Source organism: Mugil cephalus, chromosome 20 (genome assembly GCF_022458985.1).
Source record: "Mugil cephalus isolate CIBA_MC_2020 chromosome 20, CIBA_Mcephalus_1.1, whole genome shotgun sequence".
NCBI lineage: Eukaryota > Metazoa > Chordata > Actinopteri > Mugiliformes > Mugilidae > Mugil > Mugil cephalus.
In genome coordinates, this window is record NC_061789.1 from 17,026,186 (window position 1) to 17,046,927 (window position 20,742).

At 43.4% G+C, this 20,742-nt stretch overlaps 2 protein-coding genes across 11 annotated transcripts in view; both read left to right on the forward strand.

The window, feature by feature from the left end:
- The first annotated feature begins 1,298 nt into the window (after positions 1-1,298).
- arf2a (ADP-ribosylation factor 2a) lies at positions 1,299-8,414 on the forward strand. Its single transcript, XM_047571928.1, has 5 exons — positions 1,299-1,424; positions 5,651-5,805; positions 5,901-6,011; positions 6,099-6,223; positions 6,343-8,414. Exons 2-5 carry the CDS (start codon positions 5,661-5,663, stop codon positions 6,502-6,504), a joined length of 543 nt encoding a protein of 180 aa, XP_047427884.1. The 5' UTR covers positions 1,299-1,424; positions 5,651-5,660; the 3' UTR covers positions 6,505-8,414.
- A 7,970-nt stretch (positions 8,415-16,384) lies between these two features.
- si:ch211-278a6.1 (SRC kinase signaling inhibitor 1) overlaps positions 16,385-20,742 on the forward strand; it is a 93,953-nt gene continuing 89,595 nt past the window's right edge. For 6 of the 10 annotated variants that reach the window (XM_047571215.1, XM_047571219.1, XM_047571217.1 and 3 more), the window contains exon 1: positions 17,658-18,419. In XM_047571215.1, coding sequence (XP_047427171.1) covers positions 18,344-18,419 — 76 coding nt within the window. In that variant the 5' untranslated portion in view covers positions 17,658-18,343. Of the gene's footprint in view, positions 17,144-17,657; positions 18,420-20,742 lie in introns of those variants that run through there. The other 4 variants (XM_047571220.1, XM_047571218.1, XM_047571224.1 and 1 more) reach the window with 4 other exon arrangements.

Genomic DNA, 20,742 nt, shown 5'->3' on the forward strand with positions numbered 1-20,742 from the left:
AACCACTTCTGATCAGAGGACACACTCCATCTTCTTCCAAGCCTGCAGCACAAAAAGGGAAAAACTACCATGGATGGAGCCCCATCTAGTGGATTTCACATAGAGATTAAATCTGGGAACTAGAAAGGATTTTGTACTGTGGACAAACTGGTCAACTGACAAACATTGGTATTCATTGTTTCAGATTTCATCACATTCTTTATAATGCACAGAATTACACTAAATAGATTTTTATTTTGTTCATGTAGTCTGATGTTGTCATGAGAAAATAGCCCCACTATAATTAGTAAAACCAACAGTTGATCACTTATTTGGATACTTGAACAACCTGTGATATACTTCAGAATGCAGAATGCAGTTGTACAACGCACTACTGGTTCCACTGGTTAGTCCTGCATCATGTTCTTACCAAAACATCCCAGGGTCGACTAACAGTCAGATCCCCAACAATCGTCACAGCACAGTTTAGAAATGTATTCACTCACAGGGAAGTCTGTAATATCACTCAATAAATTTCATATATTTTTGCCTGTGTACAGGAGTGAAAATAACCCATGAGTGGCACTGTTTCTTAAAACTGACAGAAGAAAATGTTATATTGATTTTCATGTGGGCTCTGCTCATGCTTGTAATTTTTTGTCATACTCTCTATCACAGTTAATGATCTTGTGCTACAATAAATGCTGAAAGATCTACATAACTGTATATAATTATCTTTTAGTGCATGCAGTAGATTTCTCGTAGATGGTCCACATATTTTTCTTTTATTTCTTTTTTCATTACCTTTGTTATTACATACAACAATAACATAGGCAGCATTTGCTCCCTCTTCTGCATATTTGCTTTTTTATTCAGTGTTAAAAACCATTATTTATTTATTTTAAATTCAAGTTTTTATTGTGCTTTTTAAAGGCTTGGTACATGGCAAACTTAGCATGTTTCTCCATACAGGAACAATTAAATAACTCTGGCGACAGACTCAGCAGGTACAAAAGAAAGTGGATGCATAATAATATCAACTAATATGTACACGTATCAGTACACAAGTACACCTGTACATGCACCCATGCATCCATACCTGCAAGCACATATCTATATCTATATCTAACATGCTTCTACCTACACCATGCATGCATGTTACTGATGTATTACAGGATCTCAAAAAAAGAAAGAAAAAGAGATTAAAAGATCAACTTTACTGGTAATTAGGTTATTGTGATAATTAGATTATTGTAATTTCCTACGCTGCGTCATGTGGTGGTGCTGTTGGACCGCTTCGTTGCTTGCAACCCCTGCGAATACGTAGAAGAACAAACGAAGGAAGATGACGAAGAAGAAGAAGAAGAAGAAGACGTCGAAGCCGGAAAACGCCATTTTGTTGTTGGACTGGACCAGCGAAGAAGGACCGAGAAGCGCTAGTAAAGGTAAATGTAATTCAGAAATATTAAACGTTTCTGAGCCGTATTTTTATTTATATAAACCAAAAGACCAAGTTCACGCTATAATGATAGTTTTCTTAAAATGTGGAAGGTTGAAGACGGATACTTTTAAGTTCGTTGTCTGTTTCCATTGCAGTTTAACTTTAGCCGGTTTGTGTTGGTTTATTGAGTTTGTATGACATTTGACCGCTGAACACAAACTCCCTCTTAACGACAATCAGTAAATATATTGGCCGCTGTCTTCTTGTTCCTTTTGAGTTCTATTTAGCTGATGTAATTCTCATTTTGCTAATGTTAGCTAGTAAGCTAACATCAATGAGCTGTCACATAGCGTCAAAATGAATCTCGTTTTTTGTGTTATTGCTAGCTCACCCAAAAACAACAATATAGAGGCGTTACATCTACTGTCGCTTTAACGGCATTCACTGGAAATTCATCCAGGTCAACGTTAAACACATAAACCCATCGCCTGGTTTTATGGGTGTTAGTCAGCTGACTGAGTCTTACATTCATAGCTGAAGGCAAAGCAGAAATATTTCAGCATCACCGACATCTACCACAAACTAGCTTCATTTCGTGCATCTTCTGTTTTCACCGCAGCATCAGTTTATTTGGAAATGTTTGGGAAAGGGATGACGTTTGAAGATGTGTTAAAAAAAAATCATATGCGATTCTTCTAAGTGCCTGAAATTTTAAGGAGAAAAAAAAATCGAATAAAGTTTAAACCCGTTTCCCAGGTCTAGACCAGGCGGCCCAGAGATTCCCAGTGTGATTAGTTCATTCAGGAATTTACCTCTTGCACAGGGACAATGAGGTTATTTTGTCAGCCTGAAAGCAAATGTCAGAAAACCTCGACTTGTATTGCTACTATTCTCCCACTATTCTAAACTTGCTTTCATTTCACATGCGACTTGTCAATCCTGTTTCCTCAAAGAACTACTTTTTAGCTACTTGGTGGCACTTCCTCCTCAGTCTGAGGAGCTGGATGGCAAACCCTGGATGAATGGGCATTTTGTGTTTGTTGAATGGAGTACAATTGAATCTCGACCTGCAACATGCTGGGAAATATTTGCATGCACCCTAGGTTAAATTCCAGGACCCTTGTATGTGTGTTTTTACCTGTCCTGTGTCAAGGTAGTTTCTTTTCATATTTCCTCAGTGAACTGCAGGACAGTGTCAGCTCCTTATTGTTTTTAACCCATGAGTATAATTGTAATAGATGAGCCTGGCCCTTTATTACATGTCTTTTGTGTCAGTGACAGGTGGCAGGTACAGATGGTGCATGATTATTATCTGTTATGTCATAAGACTGTGGTTTGTAGTCACTGCTTTGAATGTCTTAAATGATGAGGACAGGGCTGAGTGTAATGTTTGAATGGTTTCCCCAATTTGAATATTTATGTTTTGCTTTAGTTGAACCTCACACAGATTTTATTTTTAATCTACTACACCGATTAGCCCTCTAATGAAAGCATATACCTTTGCATAATTATTGAATTTTGTGCTTCAAACAGAATTGCCTGCTTCTGTTTGTTAAACCAACTGAGGGACGCATCACTCGTACTCATTACATGACACCAAAGCTCACTATTAAATCAGTTCTCAGTTTTCTCAGCTATATTCACGTTCTCATGTTGCGAATGTGGATATAGAGCTGTTTATGTTTAAAGTAGGAACCATAATAGCCACTTTGTTTCCCCACTTCAGACTCTTGGGATGGAAATGAAATCAGAATCAGAAAACAACTTTATTTATCTCTAGGAGGACAAATAGCTGCACAGAAAATTAAAGAGCAAGCGAAGAAATACACAAAGGTGGGTGGGCAAAGGCAGCATATTGTGTGCGACGGCAGGCCTGCTGCCAGTAACAGTATGAGTGGTTGCTGTGGAGGTTAATAAAGCAGAAGTATCGAGTCGAGATGAATAGTAGTAAATTTGAAAGAACAAATGTAAAATAGCAGAGTCAGTACAGAAATGAGGAATGAGGTTGGCATGGAAACGAGGCAACATATACACTTAAATGAAGTCGTATGCCTGTTCCTCTGTGGATGAACTTTTTAGTTAACTCTCTGGTGCTGTGTCAACTCAGTCTCCATCAGTTCCCTCACCATCAAGTATGGTGTGCGTTCAATGGAGAGTTTGAGGAATTGTTCTCGGGTGGATCGGCGTTTGTCAACTTTACAACATTCCTGCCATATGATCGGCCTCAGCTGCTCATCACACGTCCACGCTGTAGCTGTGAAGTTATCTTGAAAGGCTGTTAAACGGTCGCGTACGAAGTCTGACTGAACAGAAACGCTCACATTTTTATCGGTTCTTGTTTTGTGGCGTCTCACGTTTTACCATGAGTCAAAGCATGTTTTTATGCCCCGAGTCTGTTTTCACGGAAATTGCATGCATAATTAATTACACTGATTTGTGTATTTGTGTTGTATTTTGTGTAGCTTCTGGGTGCCTTAAAAATTCAGGTGACCTAAAACTTCACGCCTGAAGGCGTTTTATGGAGACGGAGACGAGGTTCTGGAGCTGCTGCTGTGTAATACACCGTTCAGACGACTGGTCCTGACTGTAGAGTCAGCTGCTTTTCCTGTGTTTCTCTCCAAGATTAAACAATGTGGGCGCCAGCAACTATGGACTGATTTCCAAAAGATCTGCAGAAAATCAGTTTACAAAAAAACTGATTGCCCATTAAAGTATTACATTTCAAATATGTGGGTCAGAACCCTTCAGAAATAATATCTGAATCTGTAAAATTTCTTTCCAATCAAGTGTCCTTAAAAAGCTAATAAATACGTGTATTATGGCTGAAATAATCAGAACCTAAACTGCCAATAACTAGGACTCTTAACAGCAGGATTTGGGATTTGATGAATAACTCCACAGACAGGGGGATGTAATGCATGTAACCCATCACTACAAAACCTACCCAAAGAATCAACGTGACTCATTCTCGTTCTGACAAATATACTGTTTTTGCTTTTTGCACCATATCACACTTGCAGTCTTCACCCGCACATACACGACAACACACAGCTGAGCAAAACAAGCCGAGACACGTTGCCAACAAACAATGTCTGGAAACCTTGAAGTCACCCACGTCAAAGCAGTGTCAGAGTAGGCTGAGGAAAAGAGCAGCGGTTGTCAGTTCAACAGTGAATTAACAGAAATATACTCGGCCGCTATTTTGACAATGTATTGTTTATATTATTTTAAAGCAAAAGCACAAAGTTGTCCACCACCGCTGGTCTTTAAATGTATTAATTTAGGTTACAGTCTTATACATATTACCAGTCTTACCAGTCTCACCAGTCTCTTCTCCTTTGCACCGTTGATTTTGTTGGTGTGTTATGTTGATGTTGGCATGTTTGTGTACTGGACACCCGAATTTCCTCCAGGGGACGAATAAAGTATTTTTCCATCCTATTCTATTCTCTCTTTAGATTTTAGGCTTTTTGTTGGAAACACAGCGTTCGTGTCACCTTGAGTTTAAGGAGATTTTGACAGGCATTTTTCACTGCCTTCTGAAGTTTTACAGGCAGACACATCAACCAGGTTACTGAATGAGTGATGTGCATATTAACCAGTGATAGAAAGGTCATTTTTTGGAAAGTATTCTGCTGTGAAATCCATTTGCTTTGTGTCATGCAGCGGTGGCTGGATGATTTCATTCTGTGGTATTTCTGTATGAAACTTCACACATCTCGTACACGTGGTAAGGCTTTACACTCAGAATGTGGGGCTCGCTGAACGCTGGCGTCAGCTGACACGGTCTAAGCAGCTGCCATATCACTATTATATTTTTATTAGGAACGCTGAGCTCTGGGTGCAGATGAATGGGTGTAGTTGTTTGGATTGGTTCTCGTTTAACGCGGCGCTTTTTTTCGCAATCGTCGGCTTGTGAACGGCGGTGCCTGTTCTAGGTAGCTGTTAGTGGCTTCTGTTTAACTTGGGCGGAGGAGTCACAGCAGCGTGCGCTCAGAAGGCAAACAGGTTTTTTTTTCTCTCTTGTAAGAAGCGGAAGTTGGGGAAATGAGAGAAGCACTTTTTAGAGGCATTAAAATGCACACAATGATGAATGTAGAAGCTAGAAACCCTTTGATGGAAAGTAGTTATCTGTTTATATTATTATTATTATTTTATTTTTTTTAATAGAATTTCATTACCTGTCACTAACCTAGACCTGACAATTTGATAATGTGCTTCCTCCTACAGGTGAGTCATCATGGGGAATTTTGCGAGCCTGTTTAAAGGGTTATTTGGCAAGAAAGAGATGAGGATCCTGATGGTCGGACTGGACGCTGCTGGAAAGACCACCATCCTGTATAAGCTCAAACTGGGAGAAATTGTCACTACGATCCCTACCATCGGTGAGGTTTTCATAGTTTCACACTCACTGTGACTGATGGCTTCGGGCCTCGGAGCGGCGCGGCGACTAAAACTCCCGTGATGATTTGGTTTGCAGGTTTTAACGTGGAGACGGTAGAATTCAAGAACATCAGCTTCACAGTGTGGGACGTCGGCGGTCAGGACAAGATCAGGCCGCTCTGGAGGCACTACTTCCAAAACACGCAAGGTGAGAGAAATCACGACGATGCCTCTTTGTGGTGCAGGTATTTCTCCCTTGTTGGCTCCGTCATACTCATACTTTTTCCGTTTGCAGGCCTCATCTTTGTAGTGGACAGCAATGACAGGGAGCGCGTGGGCGAGGCCAAGGAGGAGCTGATGCGGATGCTGGCTGAGGATGAGCTGAGGGACGCCGTGCTGCTTGTGTTCGCTAACAAACAGGTGAATTTCTCATATAATGGATATGATAAAAGAATATGAACCTATTTTAAATGAAAGTCCTCTGATGTTAATATATTAGTTGCGTAATATATAACAATACCGTGTCTCTGCTCTTCCAGGACCTGCCCAACGCCATGAATGCAGCCGAGATCACGGACAAGCTGACCCTGCACTCCCTGCGTCACCGCAACTGGTACATCCAAGCCACCTGTGCCACCAGCGGGGACGGCCTCTACGAGGGTCTGGACTGGCTCTCGAGCCAGCTAAAAAACGCAAAATGATCCACCGCTCCCAACTCCCCCCCCTCCCTCCCCGTCTGCAGTGTCCTGGGAGTCCGCACCGGCCCCGGTCTCTCTCTTTTCTCCATTTCCTCTAAAGCGTCAGACCGGAGGCCGGTGCTCCCCTGCATCTGTGTACTGTATGGATGTGTTGGAGTGAATGAGTGTTTTGGGATGAACGAATGCATGCGTGTGTGTGTGTGTGTGAGAGCTAAGTGGGAGCAGCCCTGCTGTGCCTTGAACGCGGTTAGCTCTCAAGTCACCTCATTCCCCCAGTGTCAGCACATCCAAAGGCGCTGGTTTCTGCAAAGCAAAGAACAAGATGTTGAGTGCTGTGTGTCATCCGTCAAGAATGTTTTGTAAGGAGAAAAGAACCAAAAGGTAACATAATAATTCAGTTTTTACATCTGCTAGTAACATTAAGGCCTTTTTTTTTTTTTTTTTGATAACTGCTTATTCATCTTGCGAACACATGCAATATACCACAATGTAACTTTGTCATTATTGGTCAAATAAAATGTGACATCTGACATCCTGGAGCAGTTCACATTCTTTAAAAAATGTTTGACTTTAGGGGCATCTTAAAAATAATATTAAATCCTGTTAATGGGTCATATTCAGCTTCAGTTACTGAGGGGATTATTTTTATTTTTTATTTTTTTTAAATGAGTTCTGAAATGTGTCACTTATGGCTCATTATGTCTTGTTTTTCCACCCTGTCGATTAAATGACTCATTCTGTCCGAGTCTAGAAAAGGCAATAAATGTTTCAGCACATGTTTACATGATGATGGTGGTGTGTGTGTGTGTGTAGCGGATGGCGGATGTGTGTATCCTCTGTGTTTGAGCTACACCCAGCCCCATTAGAACAACCCTGCCCTTTTTAGAGTTGCTCCCACTCTGGCTTTTTTTTAAATTTTATTTACTGGTAGGCTTATTTTACTTTTGTATGTAGTTGTTTGGTTAGGGTCTATTTTATTTTTGTTGTATTTTAATATTGGTATTGTTGATCCATGCCGTGAGCTGAATGTTCCCGGGACCAATTGTTTTGCCGAGAAAGGGCTCATTGTGTTCAGTTTCGGATTCAGACACACGCGCGTACACAACGTTGGCCGCATTGCCGCCGCCGCCGCCGCCGCTTGAGACAGTACGTTTGCATCAGAAGTTATCGGTCAGCTCTGTAAATGCTTCCTCAGTGCTTCGGGCTTTATGGTGTTTTCCGTGCGTGTAGCTGCAACGCGTCCCCCCTCGCTGTTATTGAGATCAAATTATACCATTTGCACAGCGCAGCAGTTTTATCTTCCCAGCCACAGCCGAGAACCCGCACACAATAAACTCATTGTTCTTCACCAGCAGACGGCAGAAATGTACAAGTAAGAATGTCGCGCCGGCTCGGGCAGAATTGGTTCCTCTCAGATGCGTCGATCCCCAAAGGCTCCTGTGATTAATAGGGAAACTGTCTTGAGCGGTGCACGCCCCTTACTTACCGAGAGACTGGTCACATAATTACACTGACCTCAAAAAGGGACACTCATGTTCCCTTTTTATCTTCTGCAACTGGACGTTTATATATAGTTTTTGTTGTTTTTTTTTTTGTTGTTTTTTTTAAGCTGTGTAACTGATTAGTCTTCATCCTTATGGTAATTCTTATGTATCTGATCGGTAGAGACGCAATCTGGTAAACGACAAGAGATCCAAATGTATATTCAACCCTGTAAGTGTGTTTAAAACTTCATCCACTTAGTCTTTTGTTCAGATGTGAAGCTTTAATTTTGGTTTCCGTACAAATGACGTGGCGTGTGCATATGTGTGATTACCCTTTACGCTTTTTTTTTGTTTGTTTTTTTTTAGGCTCATCTTCTAACATCTGATAAATGCACTATAATAATAAAGAGATCTCTATTGTACATCTTCCACGCTGGCCTCGACTCGTGTCATGTTTCGCAGGAACTTAATGTGGACTACGAAAAGAAGTGATAGTTGATACTAAGCCGTGAACGTGACTCAGCTCTGACCCAATATGCTAATCAATGAGTATATTTCTTTACATGTCAGCACAAATGCTGCTGTGTCAGAGCTTTATATTTATAGATTTCTCATGAATCCTGTGTCCTGGTTCAGTAAAATGTGCTGATTCAGCTTCTTCACACCATCCTCGGCGCGTCACCTGTCAATCAACGCGCTCAGAGGAGCTGAGTTTGTTTACAGGGCAGTTACATTAACACGTCTCAGAAAGCTGCTATATCACGTTATTGTAATCACACTGTTTTAGAACATCTAGTGTTGTAGTTCCTCCCTGCCGCCGCTGGAGGGCACACTGGTGACACGGAAGTTCTCAATATCTTACTTCTATGATTGGTAAAATAAAGGAGTAAAGGCAGTTAAGGGACAACGTTAATATCCTTAAGCATTCGCCTACGACGGTTAACTGAAAACATGAGCATTAATTAGATGTTGTTAAAAGTATTCTTTATAAACCGAGTTGTCAATACAACGGGACCCCTATGTGTGATAATCCCACTAATGAGTGAGCCATTATATTCAATCAGTTAAATGACAGGATCCACATGGAAATGATTCACCTTCACCCACAGACACAGATCAGGCATCAAACGGACACCCTGGCACTAGTGGAGCTCATTTTTAGACATGTCTGTCATAAGCCTGGGCCCTATACGTTGTATGATGATGGTGTTATTAGCGTGTGACAGACATCGCCGGTGGAGATGAGGATGTGTTCCCGACAGTCGGAGAGCCAGCCGACCGCGGTTCACCCTCCTTTCCAGCTCCGTCTGAAAATTCAGGTGGCCAATTCTCCATAGAGTTGTTACCTTGGAAACAGCACCTTATGTATTTATAGAGAGCAACTGAGCAGACGTGGAAAGGGGATAGCGGGAGACTGGACACGGACGGCGATGCAGATTTCCATTTTGCTGGGAGCACGGATGCTGCGGTGCGCGGGGATGGAGAAGGGGTTTTTCATTTGGCTCTTTCATTGAACAGAGAGCAGCCTGTGATCACACCCTCGTGGAGACATCAGCTCTCACTTTGCATTAGCTCCTGGCGCCCTTTATATCGCAACGACTAGACGCTCGCTGACACGGCCTGGTAATCTTTTAATTTCGAAAGATCCTGCCTTGTAGCCGAGGCTTCTCTCATCATCTTCTCACACCGCCAAGGATCTGAATCCCCCTCCGCCTCCCGTCCCCTCTCCCCTGCCACAGCCCGCGTGAAATAATAAACTGAAATGACAGGAAATTATTTAAATAAGGGATGCGCGGTCACACTCTCCCCTAACACCACTGCCGCACTTGACCTTTGGCAGGGGGCTCTCTGTGGATCCACTAAATCTCACCCTCAAGTGTGACATCACACTCTGTAGTTTCACAGCACATTAACCCTTTGCTCACCCCGGCATGGCTTCCACCTTTTTTGAGCATCCCTCCTCGTGCTGACACATTTGCTTCTCTCAGAGCTCCTGAGGTGGAAACTAAGGCACTCCACCAAATATGATGATTTCTGACCTCACTTGTATTTCTGATGCAATTCTACTCCTGCAGTACATCATGTCATTACTGAGAGTGTTTCTCAGCTGCATTTAACATTTTAGTTGAACTGGATACACTTTATGTAAAATCTAATGCAATCTAATGAGTATTGAGCAACATATTACCCTTAAAGTGGCTAAACTTTAGATGCTAAAAAAAAAAAGAACATGTCAAACAAACAAACAAATAAAAAGCAACGCATTATTTTCCTTCAGGCCAGGTGTAGCGACCCAATTGCTGGACACAATACAATTCAATATAATAAATGGATTACAAAAGGTTCTTGAGCACTGAAGTAGGACAAGTTCAGATAGAGTCTAGCAAAGGTGAATGCAGAAATCCACAAACCATAACCCATAGGGAAGGAGGGAACACGATGAGAACCAAGACAAAGGTAAACCAGTCAAACACCGCTGGAAATAAACGGGCAAGCGGACAAAGAACGAGGGAAGAAGACTATATATATATACACACAGAGAACTGAGGAGGGAAAAGGGAATCAGGTGAGACTAATAAGCGTGTACCAGACATTTACACAGGTGGGAATGGGACAAGGATGCTAAATTAAACCAGGAAATGCATGAAACGCAAAACAAGAAGCAAAAAAAAAAAAAAAGGAAGACTCGCACGAGAAAATACACACTGCATGAAGGCCCCCCAAAACTGATACTGATACTACGAAAGAACAACAAGGAAAATCCAAGTCCATGTCCAGACACTTTCCTAACAAATTCATCATCAGATTTATGTCCTGACCCTTTAGAGGGGACTTGCCCTTAATTGGGAAACCACCGGATAAACCACATATTAAATAAGATATAAAGCAATAATACATCAGTATTAACAACCTAAGCCACTGTCTTTTTAATAAAAGAATGTACTGTATATACTCCTCCCATCTCTGATGACCTCCCAGGGGAGAGAGAGGCACTGCACCATTATTTTTTATCGATCAACTGTAACAATGAGGATGATCAATCATTGGACACTGGTAATGACTTGTAAAGGGCAGGGGGAAAAAAAGCACATGTCTATTTTAAGGCGCCGCAGCGCTTGTATTTAATCACGTTAATCGACGTTTTGTCCCTTATGTCTTTTGACATTGCAGGCGAAATCTTCCATCGCACGCGTGTTTGTGTTGCGTTGACGGTCGCTCGTTGGCACGCGGAAGCCACAGAAGGCGCTCAGCAGCGTCCCTGCGACTGGGCTGGTATTTTAAATTCTGACCGTCCACCCACGCACAACACGAACACGCCAAAGAAAAACAAGAGTTCACCAGTGACTGCACCTTTCTAAAAAAGACTGGTCATCTCCAGCCTTTCACATCGCCATGGAAACGCAGGATTGGCAGCGGGTTAATGCTGAGGCCGAGAACGCTTCGGTTTCACTCAGCTGAATTTGAGAAGAGCAACAACAGAGTGGATCGTTTAATATGGTTAAAGTGTTTTCAATAAACGTGGATGAACTGCACTGAGGTTTTGATGTGTGAACTACTATGTTGATCCAGATTGTGTGTGGAGGTGCCTTGAAGAGCTGTTCATATGCTTTACTTTAAAGTTGTTTTCAAGTAAGTCAAATATATCGGCACCATTATTTTAGGAAAATTCAAGGAAATAAATACTTACATCTTTCTTCACAAGACACGTTATTTATGCTTGTGTCGCGAAATAGTTTACCTGTCCTCATAAATGGATAGACACGTATATTTGAGATAGTCCAGCCAACTAGTGAATGGAGCGTCTGAGCTATCCCGCTATGCTGATTGGTTCTGATCTGGTCACGTGTTTCACGGGCGCCATGCTGGAGACTTTTAACCAATATTCACCCATAGAAGAAGTGGCAATAACAGAGAAAATTGGACTCAACATTAAAATATGCCTACGACTGCAGCACGGCATCGGGGAAACTCGAAACTCCACCGTTTCCCCAGTGAACAAAAACGCAGAAAGTTATGGGAGATTAAAAGGAAGAACTGGATGTCAGCTGATTTCTCCCTATTGTGTGAGGTAAATGTCAATGTCTCTCTCTGATGTCTGTTAAAATTTTGTTGGAAAAAAAGTCACACCATCATTAATGTGTATCACGTTGATCTCAAAAAACATCAGCCGTTTTACGATGAATGAAGTTTGAAGTTAACCCAGCCTTATACTAGCCTTATGCTATCTATCTAGACTTATCTAGACTGAGGCTTAGAAAAATAGCAGTTACCGTCATATATACTATGAAACCCACGTGCGCATTGAATTTATGTCCATGTAGAATAGATAAGACAAATTTAATTGACAGGAAATTGCCTCAGTTACTACTAAGTTAATGGCTAGCGTGCTGCTGTTATAATGGTAACACTTATGCTAATACTAAATAACAGCAAGACTAGATTGATTTTCAGTTTCTGAGTATTTACAATTTTTCTGAGTAATTTCAGACTTTTAACGGCGACGGATTAACAGGAGACCGAGGAGACGGTAAACACAGCTCCATGACTGATGAGACGATTGAACCAACACTCCCTTACAAATGAGTCCATTCAAGTTGACCTTTGTTAAATGCATTTGATGCTATCGTTTTCCTATGTGTGCTATTATGTGCATTATTGCATTTTTTAATAGTAAAAAATATATATATATATATAGTTAAAATAAATTTGCTTATTTGCGCATGCTCCCTAACTCAACAGTTTCCAGATTCGTCCTCGTGCCAGCTTTCAAGCAAACCTGTTAATGGCGGCGTAACGGTCCAATGGTAAGTGTTAGCTCGTGTTAGCTTCGGGGGGTTTGGCTAAGCTAGTTAGCTAACATTAGCCTTCAGATATTTTTAAAAATAAAAATGCATATAAAATAGCACAATAATATAAAATAAAGAAAAAAACAAACTGACTGACAGACATGTTGAATGGTAGTCTACTCAGTCTGAGTGTCCCTTTTCTAAATATACTTCTTTACCCCTATTATTTGTGTATATTTCCACATGATATCTGACAGGCCTCAATTTTGTGCTTAAGTGCAACATTTCGGTAAATGGACACATTTCCCCATGTGTCTTGGTGCTTTTGCAGCATTTTCCATCAGAGTGTAATTGTTGAATTCTTTTTTTTTTGTTGTTGCTCGCTGGCAAACTTTTTAGCACAGGCCAATTACACATATTGGCTTTAGAGATGTCACAAATGTAATGGAGCCTGCTGCTGCAGCTCAGGTGGACTGCTGGGTTTTTATCCCCCTCACTGGACAGCTGGCGCCTGAGACCAGCGTACAGTGTATAGGATGATCTCAGTGTGTTTCCCCGATGGGCCGAGGTGCTTCTCAGGGGGGGGAATGGCCACTAATGACACCTGCCCAAGCCACCTAAGTAGATCCCACATAATAGCTGTGTCAGGCTCTCGCTCTTTGCGACTTTGCTGACTGAATGTGGCTCATTGTCTCCATTGATCTTTATTGTTTCTGTGGTGTTATAAATGCAGTAGCAGCAGTTCGAAGGGTCAGATGAGTGTGAATGTTTTTCATATAACTGTAGCGGCCTTGGCTCACCATTCATTTCCTGATGACGGGAAAGAGAGGGAAAGAGTTATGCATTTCTCTTCAGAGGACCCTGCCAGCTCTGACTTTACAGTGTCTTTGGGACCTTGTCTGAAGGTTACAGTGAAAGGTACAGTATGTGCTGCGTGCGTTAGTGCTCATGATGTGCGCATGGAGTGCTCACTTGACTGATCTGTTGTGGCAGTTACCTTTTATCTTTTCCATATACAGTGAAAACACCTCTGCCCCCTGCCAAGGTTGCCTCATCACCTCGCATCCAAGTCGTGCTATCATTGACATTCCTCCCCAGCCCCACTCTAATAAGGTCAGATGGCCGGTTTCCACTGAAGCGAGGGCAGATCTATTGTGCCACAGAATGTGCTGAAGGGTTTCTGGGTCGATGGACTCGCGCGGCCGAGATGGGGAGGAGGAAAGACGACAACCAGGGCAAACTGGGTCCCTCTAAGTCCTCGGGGACGGCTGAACATTTCTTCCAAGAGCGTGAATTGAAAACTTATAAAAAAAAAAAAATGTTGAGTTCGAGCGCACTCAAAATTAATTCGCTTTGCCGTGTGATCAGCTCCAGAACCAACAACACAACAGCAGATGTCATTTTATGAGAAAACCCTGGCAGTGTGCTTGTCAAGCGATCAGAGATACTTACTCAGCAAGTTGCATCTCTGCATTGAGCAGCTTCCTGCTCGGTAAAATATACAAGCCCAGAGGCAAAAACACCAACAGGTCTCCGGTATTATTTTCTTCAAGACAGGAATAAGGAAATGTGTCTCACAGATGATACAGGCTCAGAAAGTTAGCAACAGGTTTATATTTGTTTGCTATGCATACACAAGTACACAACATGGACTATAGCCACACAGCGGTGGTACAAAAGAGGTAATTCACAAACACAGACCATGGCTCAACTCGTGCTGTCACTACTGATGGATTAATTGTCACGACACAAACTGATGTAGGGGAGGACAGGGGTTTAATATATGGCATGAGATAGATAAGGGTCAAAGAGGTAGAATAAATGAGGTTGAATGTGGTTAAAGATAACCTTCAGGTTGACAGGAACCCAAGGAGCAAGACAAAGGGCTTGGGGGCACGTCTCAGAAAGCTTTAGCTCCTAGCCCCATGGTTCTGTAATGAAAGAGAGGTGTAAGAGGAAATAAAAGAAAATAAAAGTGAGCAAACAGATGGAAATAATGGGAAGGCAGAGGTTCTTGGTTATAAAATTTGGACGTTTCTATTTGCATGATCACCCGAATTCACCGGTTTAAGTTACAGTGTGAAGCCAGACTTACCTTGTTAGGGGAGAGTGTCAAACACTGAGGGCCACATACCAGCAAGCACTTGAGCGCAGGCGACCAACTCCCAGGTATCGAAAACATCCTCAGACTTGAATATTCCCTCCACTGAATGTCTTTTTTCTACACTGGCAGCTGTCGTTCCGGTGGTAGAGAGGCTGTTCATGAGCCGGAGTGTTTGCCAGGTGGACTGTGTATTAGGTATCGAAGTGTCCTTGAAGCCGCTGAAGTTTTTCCCAGTGCTTTGCACTGGTGTGTGAATGTGTGAGCCTGTGTGAATAAGTAGGTAAATGTGTCATTGTGTCTGTAAAGCGCTTTTCCCAATAGGTAGAAAAACCATCCGCCATTTAAACTAGCTATCATTCTCTCTCCTATTCATCCACTCCCGTACTCTTTACATACATGCTTCTTTTTTTTTACCATAGTGTATATTCACTGAGAGAACTCCGGGCTATATCTGAGGATATAAATATATAAACAAATACAGGGAAATATTCTACTTTTAAGCAGTAACCTGGCGTTAGTTTTGCTCTTTGGATTTAAGTTAAGTTGTATTTGTCGCCTCTACTTTCATAAAAAATACCCCAGTTGTATTCAGTGCCAGAAGAACCATCACGCATTCTAAACTAAATAAACGCAGTTTGTAAGGTGGTAAACACTAGCGTCCTGTAAGTCTTGTAGACGTCCCTTCACCTCAAGTTTAAGGACAAATGTCTGTGATGTTGCAGGGTTTTGTCGACTGGTTTCCGGCTCAGGTGGACAGACTGCATCTGACTGGCTGACGTATCCTCTCTCTGAACCTGTGCACCAGCTGGACATGACGGACAGTCCAGTGTGCCATGTAAGTCATGAGCAGCTCGATCATATATTATTCATGGCCCTCGTCGCGAAGAGGCCTTCCGTCCTCTTTTATCTCTCCATCTCCTGGCATTTTACTTTCTCCCGCTCACTCTTTCCCTCCTATTAACTTCTTACCTCATCAGCACCCATTAGCTCCACTCTGGTTGACGGTGATGCTCAGAATCTCAATCAGTCATTTTTTTTTCTTCTAGCTAGTTGTTGCTCATGTTTTGTACTCCGCCTTCCACTAGATTCCTTACGATAAATGATTTCAGTATGTGTCTGTTTTAAAGGGCGCTCTTAAATAGCTGATGTAACGTTGGACGTGAGTTTCCAGGAATCGGAGGAGTAATAATTCATGCCTGCAAACAAACATCCAGCAGTGCTGTGTGCCACAGCGATGTTCCGGTGGCCCCCCCGTGGTGTCCCTCTCGCCACTCTCACCTGCCACCGAGCTCCCGTTGCCATGCCAATCCGCTACAAACTTGCCTCTGGCCCAACACAGCTTCATCATTAGCTGCCGTTGTCACTAGGGGATATTTCAAGTGTTCACACTCCTCTCTCCCTCCCACTCTCTTTCCCTTTCCCTCTCGCATCACCAGCACCACCCTCCCCGATGCTCCCTCCCCTCCCTCCACCCCCTCCCTCCTCATTCCTGGTACAATAGATGCTTCAAGCGTTTCTCCACCCGGCCCCCCTGCTAACTCAGCTGCGGAGCCTCGTACTGTACCAACGTCCCTGGACTCCCCTTTATTTCCATATCATGAGATGCGCCTTAGGCGTGCAGCAATGCAGCGCGCCGCCTGTGTCTTTAAGAGGAGAGAGGGAGTACGATGTGTAATGGGGAAGAAATAAGGCATGGAGGAGCAAGTGAGAGAGAGAGAGAGAGAGGGAGAGAGAGAGAGTGGGTGAGGGAGTGTGAATTTATTATGGGCAAATTCTGTGCTTCGTTCTTGGCTGTGTGTTAAGCATCCCTGCACCGGCATGCACCGACCAAGCTCCTACTGCTGAAGAGCACGCCCATCTCTTCCCTCTCTCACACTCACACCAGCCTCTCCCTCACACACAAACACACACACGCACACACACGTGCTCGCCGTCTCTCTCGCACACACGCGCAGTGCCGTCAGGAGCGCCGCCGCTGGACCGTAGCCCATCTCGCGAAGGAGGTTCCAGGCGGAGGGAAGGCAACGGCAGAGCGAGACAAAGGGAAGGAGGACGGCAGAAGGCGAAGGAGCGAATAGGAGCGCGGGGGGACCGGCGCAAGGAACGGAGAGACCGGGCACTTTGAGAAGAGCAGAAAAACGAGGAGCAGGAGGAGGGAGGAGGAGAGAGGAAAAAAAAAAAAAAAAAAGAGGAGGGGGAAACAGGAAACGCGATCACTTTCAGCTGCAGCGGTCCGTGTCGCAGCATGGGCAATGCACCATCCCAAGGCATGTCAACCCTATCTCTATATGCATACTTATGTAGCAGGTATTTTTTTTTTTTTTTTTTGATTCTGCGTTGTTGTGCTACCCAACCAGCTGGCTTGTCCTCCTGTCACACTCTGTGAAAGCAGGAGGTGGGGGGTTGGGCCGAGGGCTCGAGGAGAGCGATGCTGCGAGGCAGCATCAGCGAGAGGGTAGTAGGTTAGGAGCGAGGCGTCTGGGGAGAGGCTGTGGAAACACTGGGTGGAGGCACCATGTGTGGGAGCAACAAGGAATGGGAGGGGGCCGGCGTAACAGAAGTAGCATCAGCGAAGCAGGTGGAGCTGGTGGGTGTGAGTCCGCGTGTGGGTGTGTGTGTGTGTAAGAAACGGAGAGAGAGGTGTGACTATGAGAGGCAATTTAGTTTGGTGTGTAGCTGACGGTGTCTGCGCTGGTTGTGGTCGGGGCTGTCGGCCACATGGACGACCTCTGGGGAGTGAAGCCCTCTGAGGTGTGTTTGAAATACACGGGGATAAAGAAAAACGAACAGAACAAATAAAACACGGTGGGTGTGATGATAGCGTGGTGACATGACGAGAGGCGGCTCTGCCTTCAATTAATGGGGGATGGTGTTTTAAATGGACGAAGGAGTGGGTCAACTCCTTAACATGATGCCATTTCTCCATCTTTTTCATTCTTTCATTCCCTTTTCAGTCTCTCTTGTAATCACCTCTGGTTCGCCTTCTCTTACGGGCCCCATTGAAATGCTGGATGCAAGTTTTGCGGCGTGAAAATGAACCGAAGATCTCCATAAATCTGTCATATGGGCAAATGTATATACTGCTCCTCTATTTCCACAGGCAGAACATATTGTGGGAAATTTCCATTTGATTACACGTGTAAGATCCGAGCCCCTGCAAGAAGAAACGATCGAATCAAATGATAAAGGCCGAGTGAAAATGGAGTGGGAGTTAAAGCGAGATGGAACAGGGGAGAAACACTTGTGGGGTGACACGCATCCACAGTGAGATGAGGAGGAAAGGAGGGCAACGCCGCACAGATCAGAGAACTCACCCACAGTAATTTCCTTTCCATAACTCCTCATTCTCCCTCACCTTTCCTCCCTCCTTCCTTCCTCCCCTCCTCCTCATCCCTCGCTCGCCTCTCACCAAGGGACAGTCTGGTAGCTTGTGGGGAGAAGGGAAAGCGCGACAAGAGACAGACAACATGAAAGACGGGGAGAAAATGAAAGGGACTGCCAAGGAACAAAAGACAAAAAAAGGGTTTATTCGTAGATGGGCAGGTAAGTTGCTGGCTTCAGCAGCTCCTTTAACCTCATTAGAGTCCAAATGAGGTTATTACTTGGGGTGATCGCACGTGGAACGGCAAACCAACTTGTTTGCTTTTGAACGTATCCTCTGCTTGACCTATAATATTGATGTCTTCGACTTGTCCGGTCAGTTCTCAGCTGCCGTGTTTTCGTCTATTTTTGCAGATGACCTTTGAAAGGTTTAATTTCTCCAAGCTGATATTGGAAGTCTTTTGTCAGACATCCTCATCTATCTCTTTAAACTCGGAGGAAATGTGTTTAAGGCTCAGGTGAAGGCAGAGACAAGCTGCAGAGGCGTAAAACCTTTCGCACTCGACAGAGATATGAGTGTCTATATTTTTTTTTCTTGTTTTTTTTTTTTTTTTGCTTAATGACTGTAAAGCTTGTCCTTGGTTTCTGTCTGTAAAGTCATTGCCTATCTTACAGTGATTGGCGTGGGATTAGACGGATTAATTAATTAATTTTGGCGAAATGTTCAGGCCATAAGTTCTTTTTTTCTTTAGGAGCACAGCAGTTTAGAATAATTTGCCGAAACTGAACATTTCCAGCCATGTAGACCTTCAGTATTCAGGACTGTCATTGTCTGTTGGTGGTAATTCAAAGCACTTATTTAACATAATGCAGCCAAAGACCATTCTAATTGCATTCTAGCCACCAGCAAGGCATCTATGTGCCAGCTCTGGCTTAGCTTTGCCAAGTTGGCCAGTAAAGAAGTGTGACATTTACATTTTGGTAGTCAGACTTTCCCCACTTTCTATAACTGCATATAGAAGCAGCTTTATAAGCCCATTACAGAGTTGAAGCAGTTCACACTGCAAGGCTAAAGCATAAAGAATAGATTAAGCAGAATTGAGCGTTAAGCGCATTATTAGTCTGCTGGAAATCTCATGCTTATCACAGTGTTGCCACTGTGCAGAGACTGCTGATCCTGGTGGCTCGGTTTCCTCCGTGCTACACCTTCTATGTTCAGCTGAGGTTTATGTCAACACACATGTCTGCGTATCTGCTGATCCTCCGTAGCGAGACGCAGCCGGAAACCATGTCTAGGAGGGGGCCTGCAGTGGCAGTGGATGTTTGAGTGGATGAAAGGGGAGTAGTGGAACGTGTCAGTCCCGAACATAACGTGGTGAGGTGTATGTAAAGTGGGAGGTAATGCAGAGGTATTTTGTCCACAGTCACCCGCTACGTTTTCTTTGATATGTTGGGAATGTACTGTACATTCAGACTTGACATTGGTCTGACATTGACTTCATATTTCCATCATGGTGTCAAACTGGTGTAGTCATTGTAAAGATGAACAGACGATCGCACCGTGTTGTTTTTGAATCAGCCGTTGGTCCGGACTGTTTGCCCTTTTTTTCATTTCAATACTGAAAGCAAAGACAGGTGCTGTGGTCGGGGTCATGTCATCATCTGCCTGTCAGATATTTATCTAGCGTGCAAGGACGCAGCCTCGATTGAATCACGTCATATCCTTGCCCCTGCTGGAGTCTATTTAAATAAGGATCCGATTACAAATAACAGTGTTTTTTTTTTTCTAGAAACGTTTGCTCTAAGCTTTAAAGCACCTGTTATTGACAACATCACACCGGATCTCACTATGCACGTGAAGTTTAGTTCTTCCGCACCTGCTTATTCCCTAGATCTGAGCCACACAAAGCCCCATGAACGCTGCCTTGTGATTGGCTAATGATGATGCAATGTTTTATGGCAGAAGAGCTGCGTGTTTTGAGGGCATTTCTGAAGTAATTGACCCTGCTGGGAATAGCACTGCTGGAGTTTTACTGATGTTAAACCAAATCAGCTGAACAAAATAGCAACATGATGTACAGACTGTACACTTTCTGGGCCACAACCTCTTGTTCGGAAAAGGGGCCGAGCACTTAATGACTGTGAGACGAGAAATTCCCAGACTCCTCCGCTCAGACCTGCGGGCTCTTTAGGTTTGATTCACAACGTGTCTCTCGCACAACAAGCTGCAAATGCGCATGTGTCCATATGTGTACGTTTGATCGTTGAAAAAAGCCTTCACTTCTCACTTGGAAGTCTTTGTGCTTTCTCAGATTCCTTTGACTTCGATTCCTTACTGGGGACTGAAGTTGCAAATCAAAGATCAAAAAATCTTTGCGAATCATGTGTGCTTTTACTCCCGGGGTTTGTGGCCCACATGATGTATCTCTCACAGCTGCAGTGGTAAGCACAGTAGTTCGCTCTCAAGGTCATAAATGATTCAAAGGCTTAAATATTACATGCATTTATCAAAGGTCCTTGTTTCCATGTGCAACAGCAGAGTTTG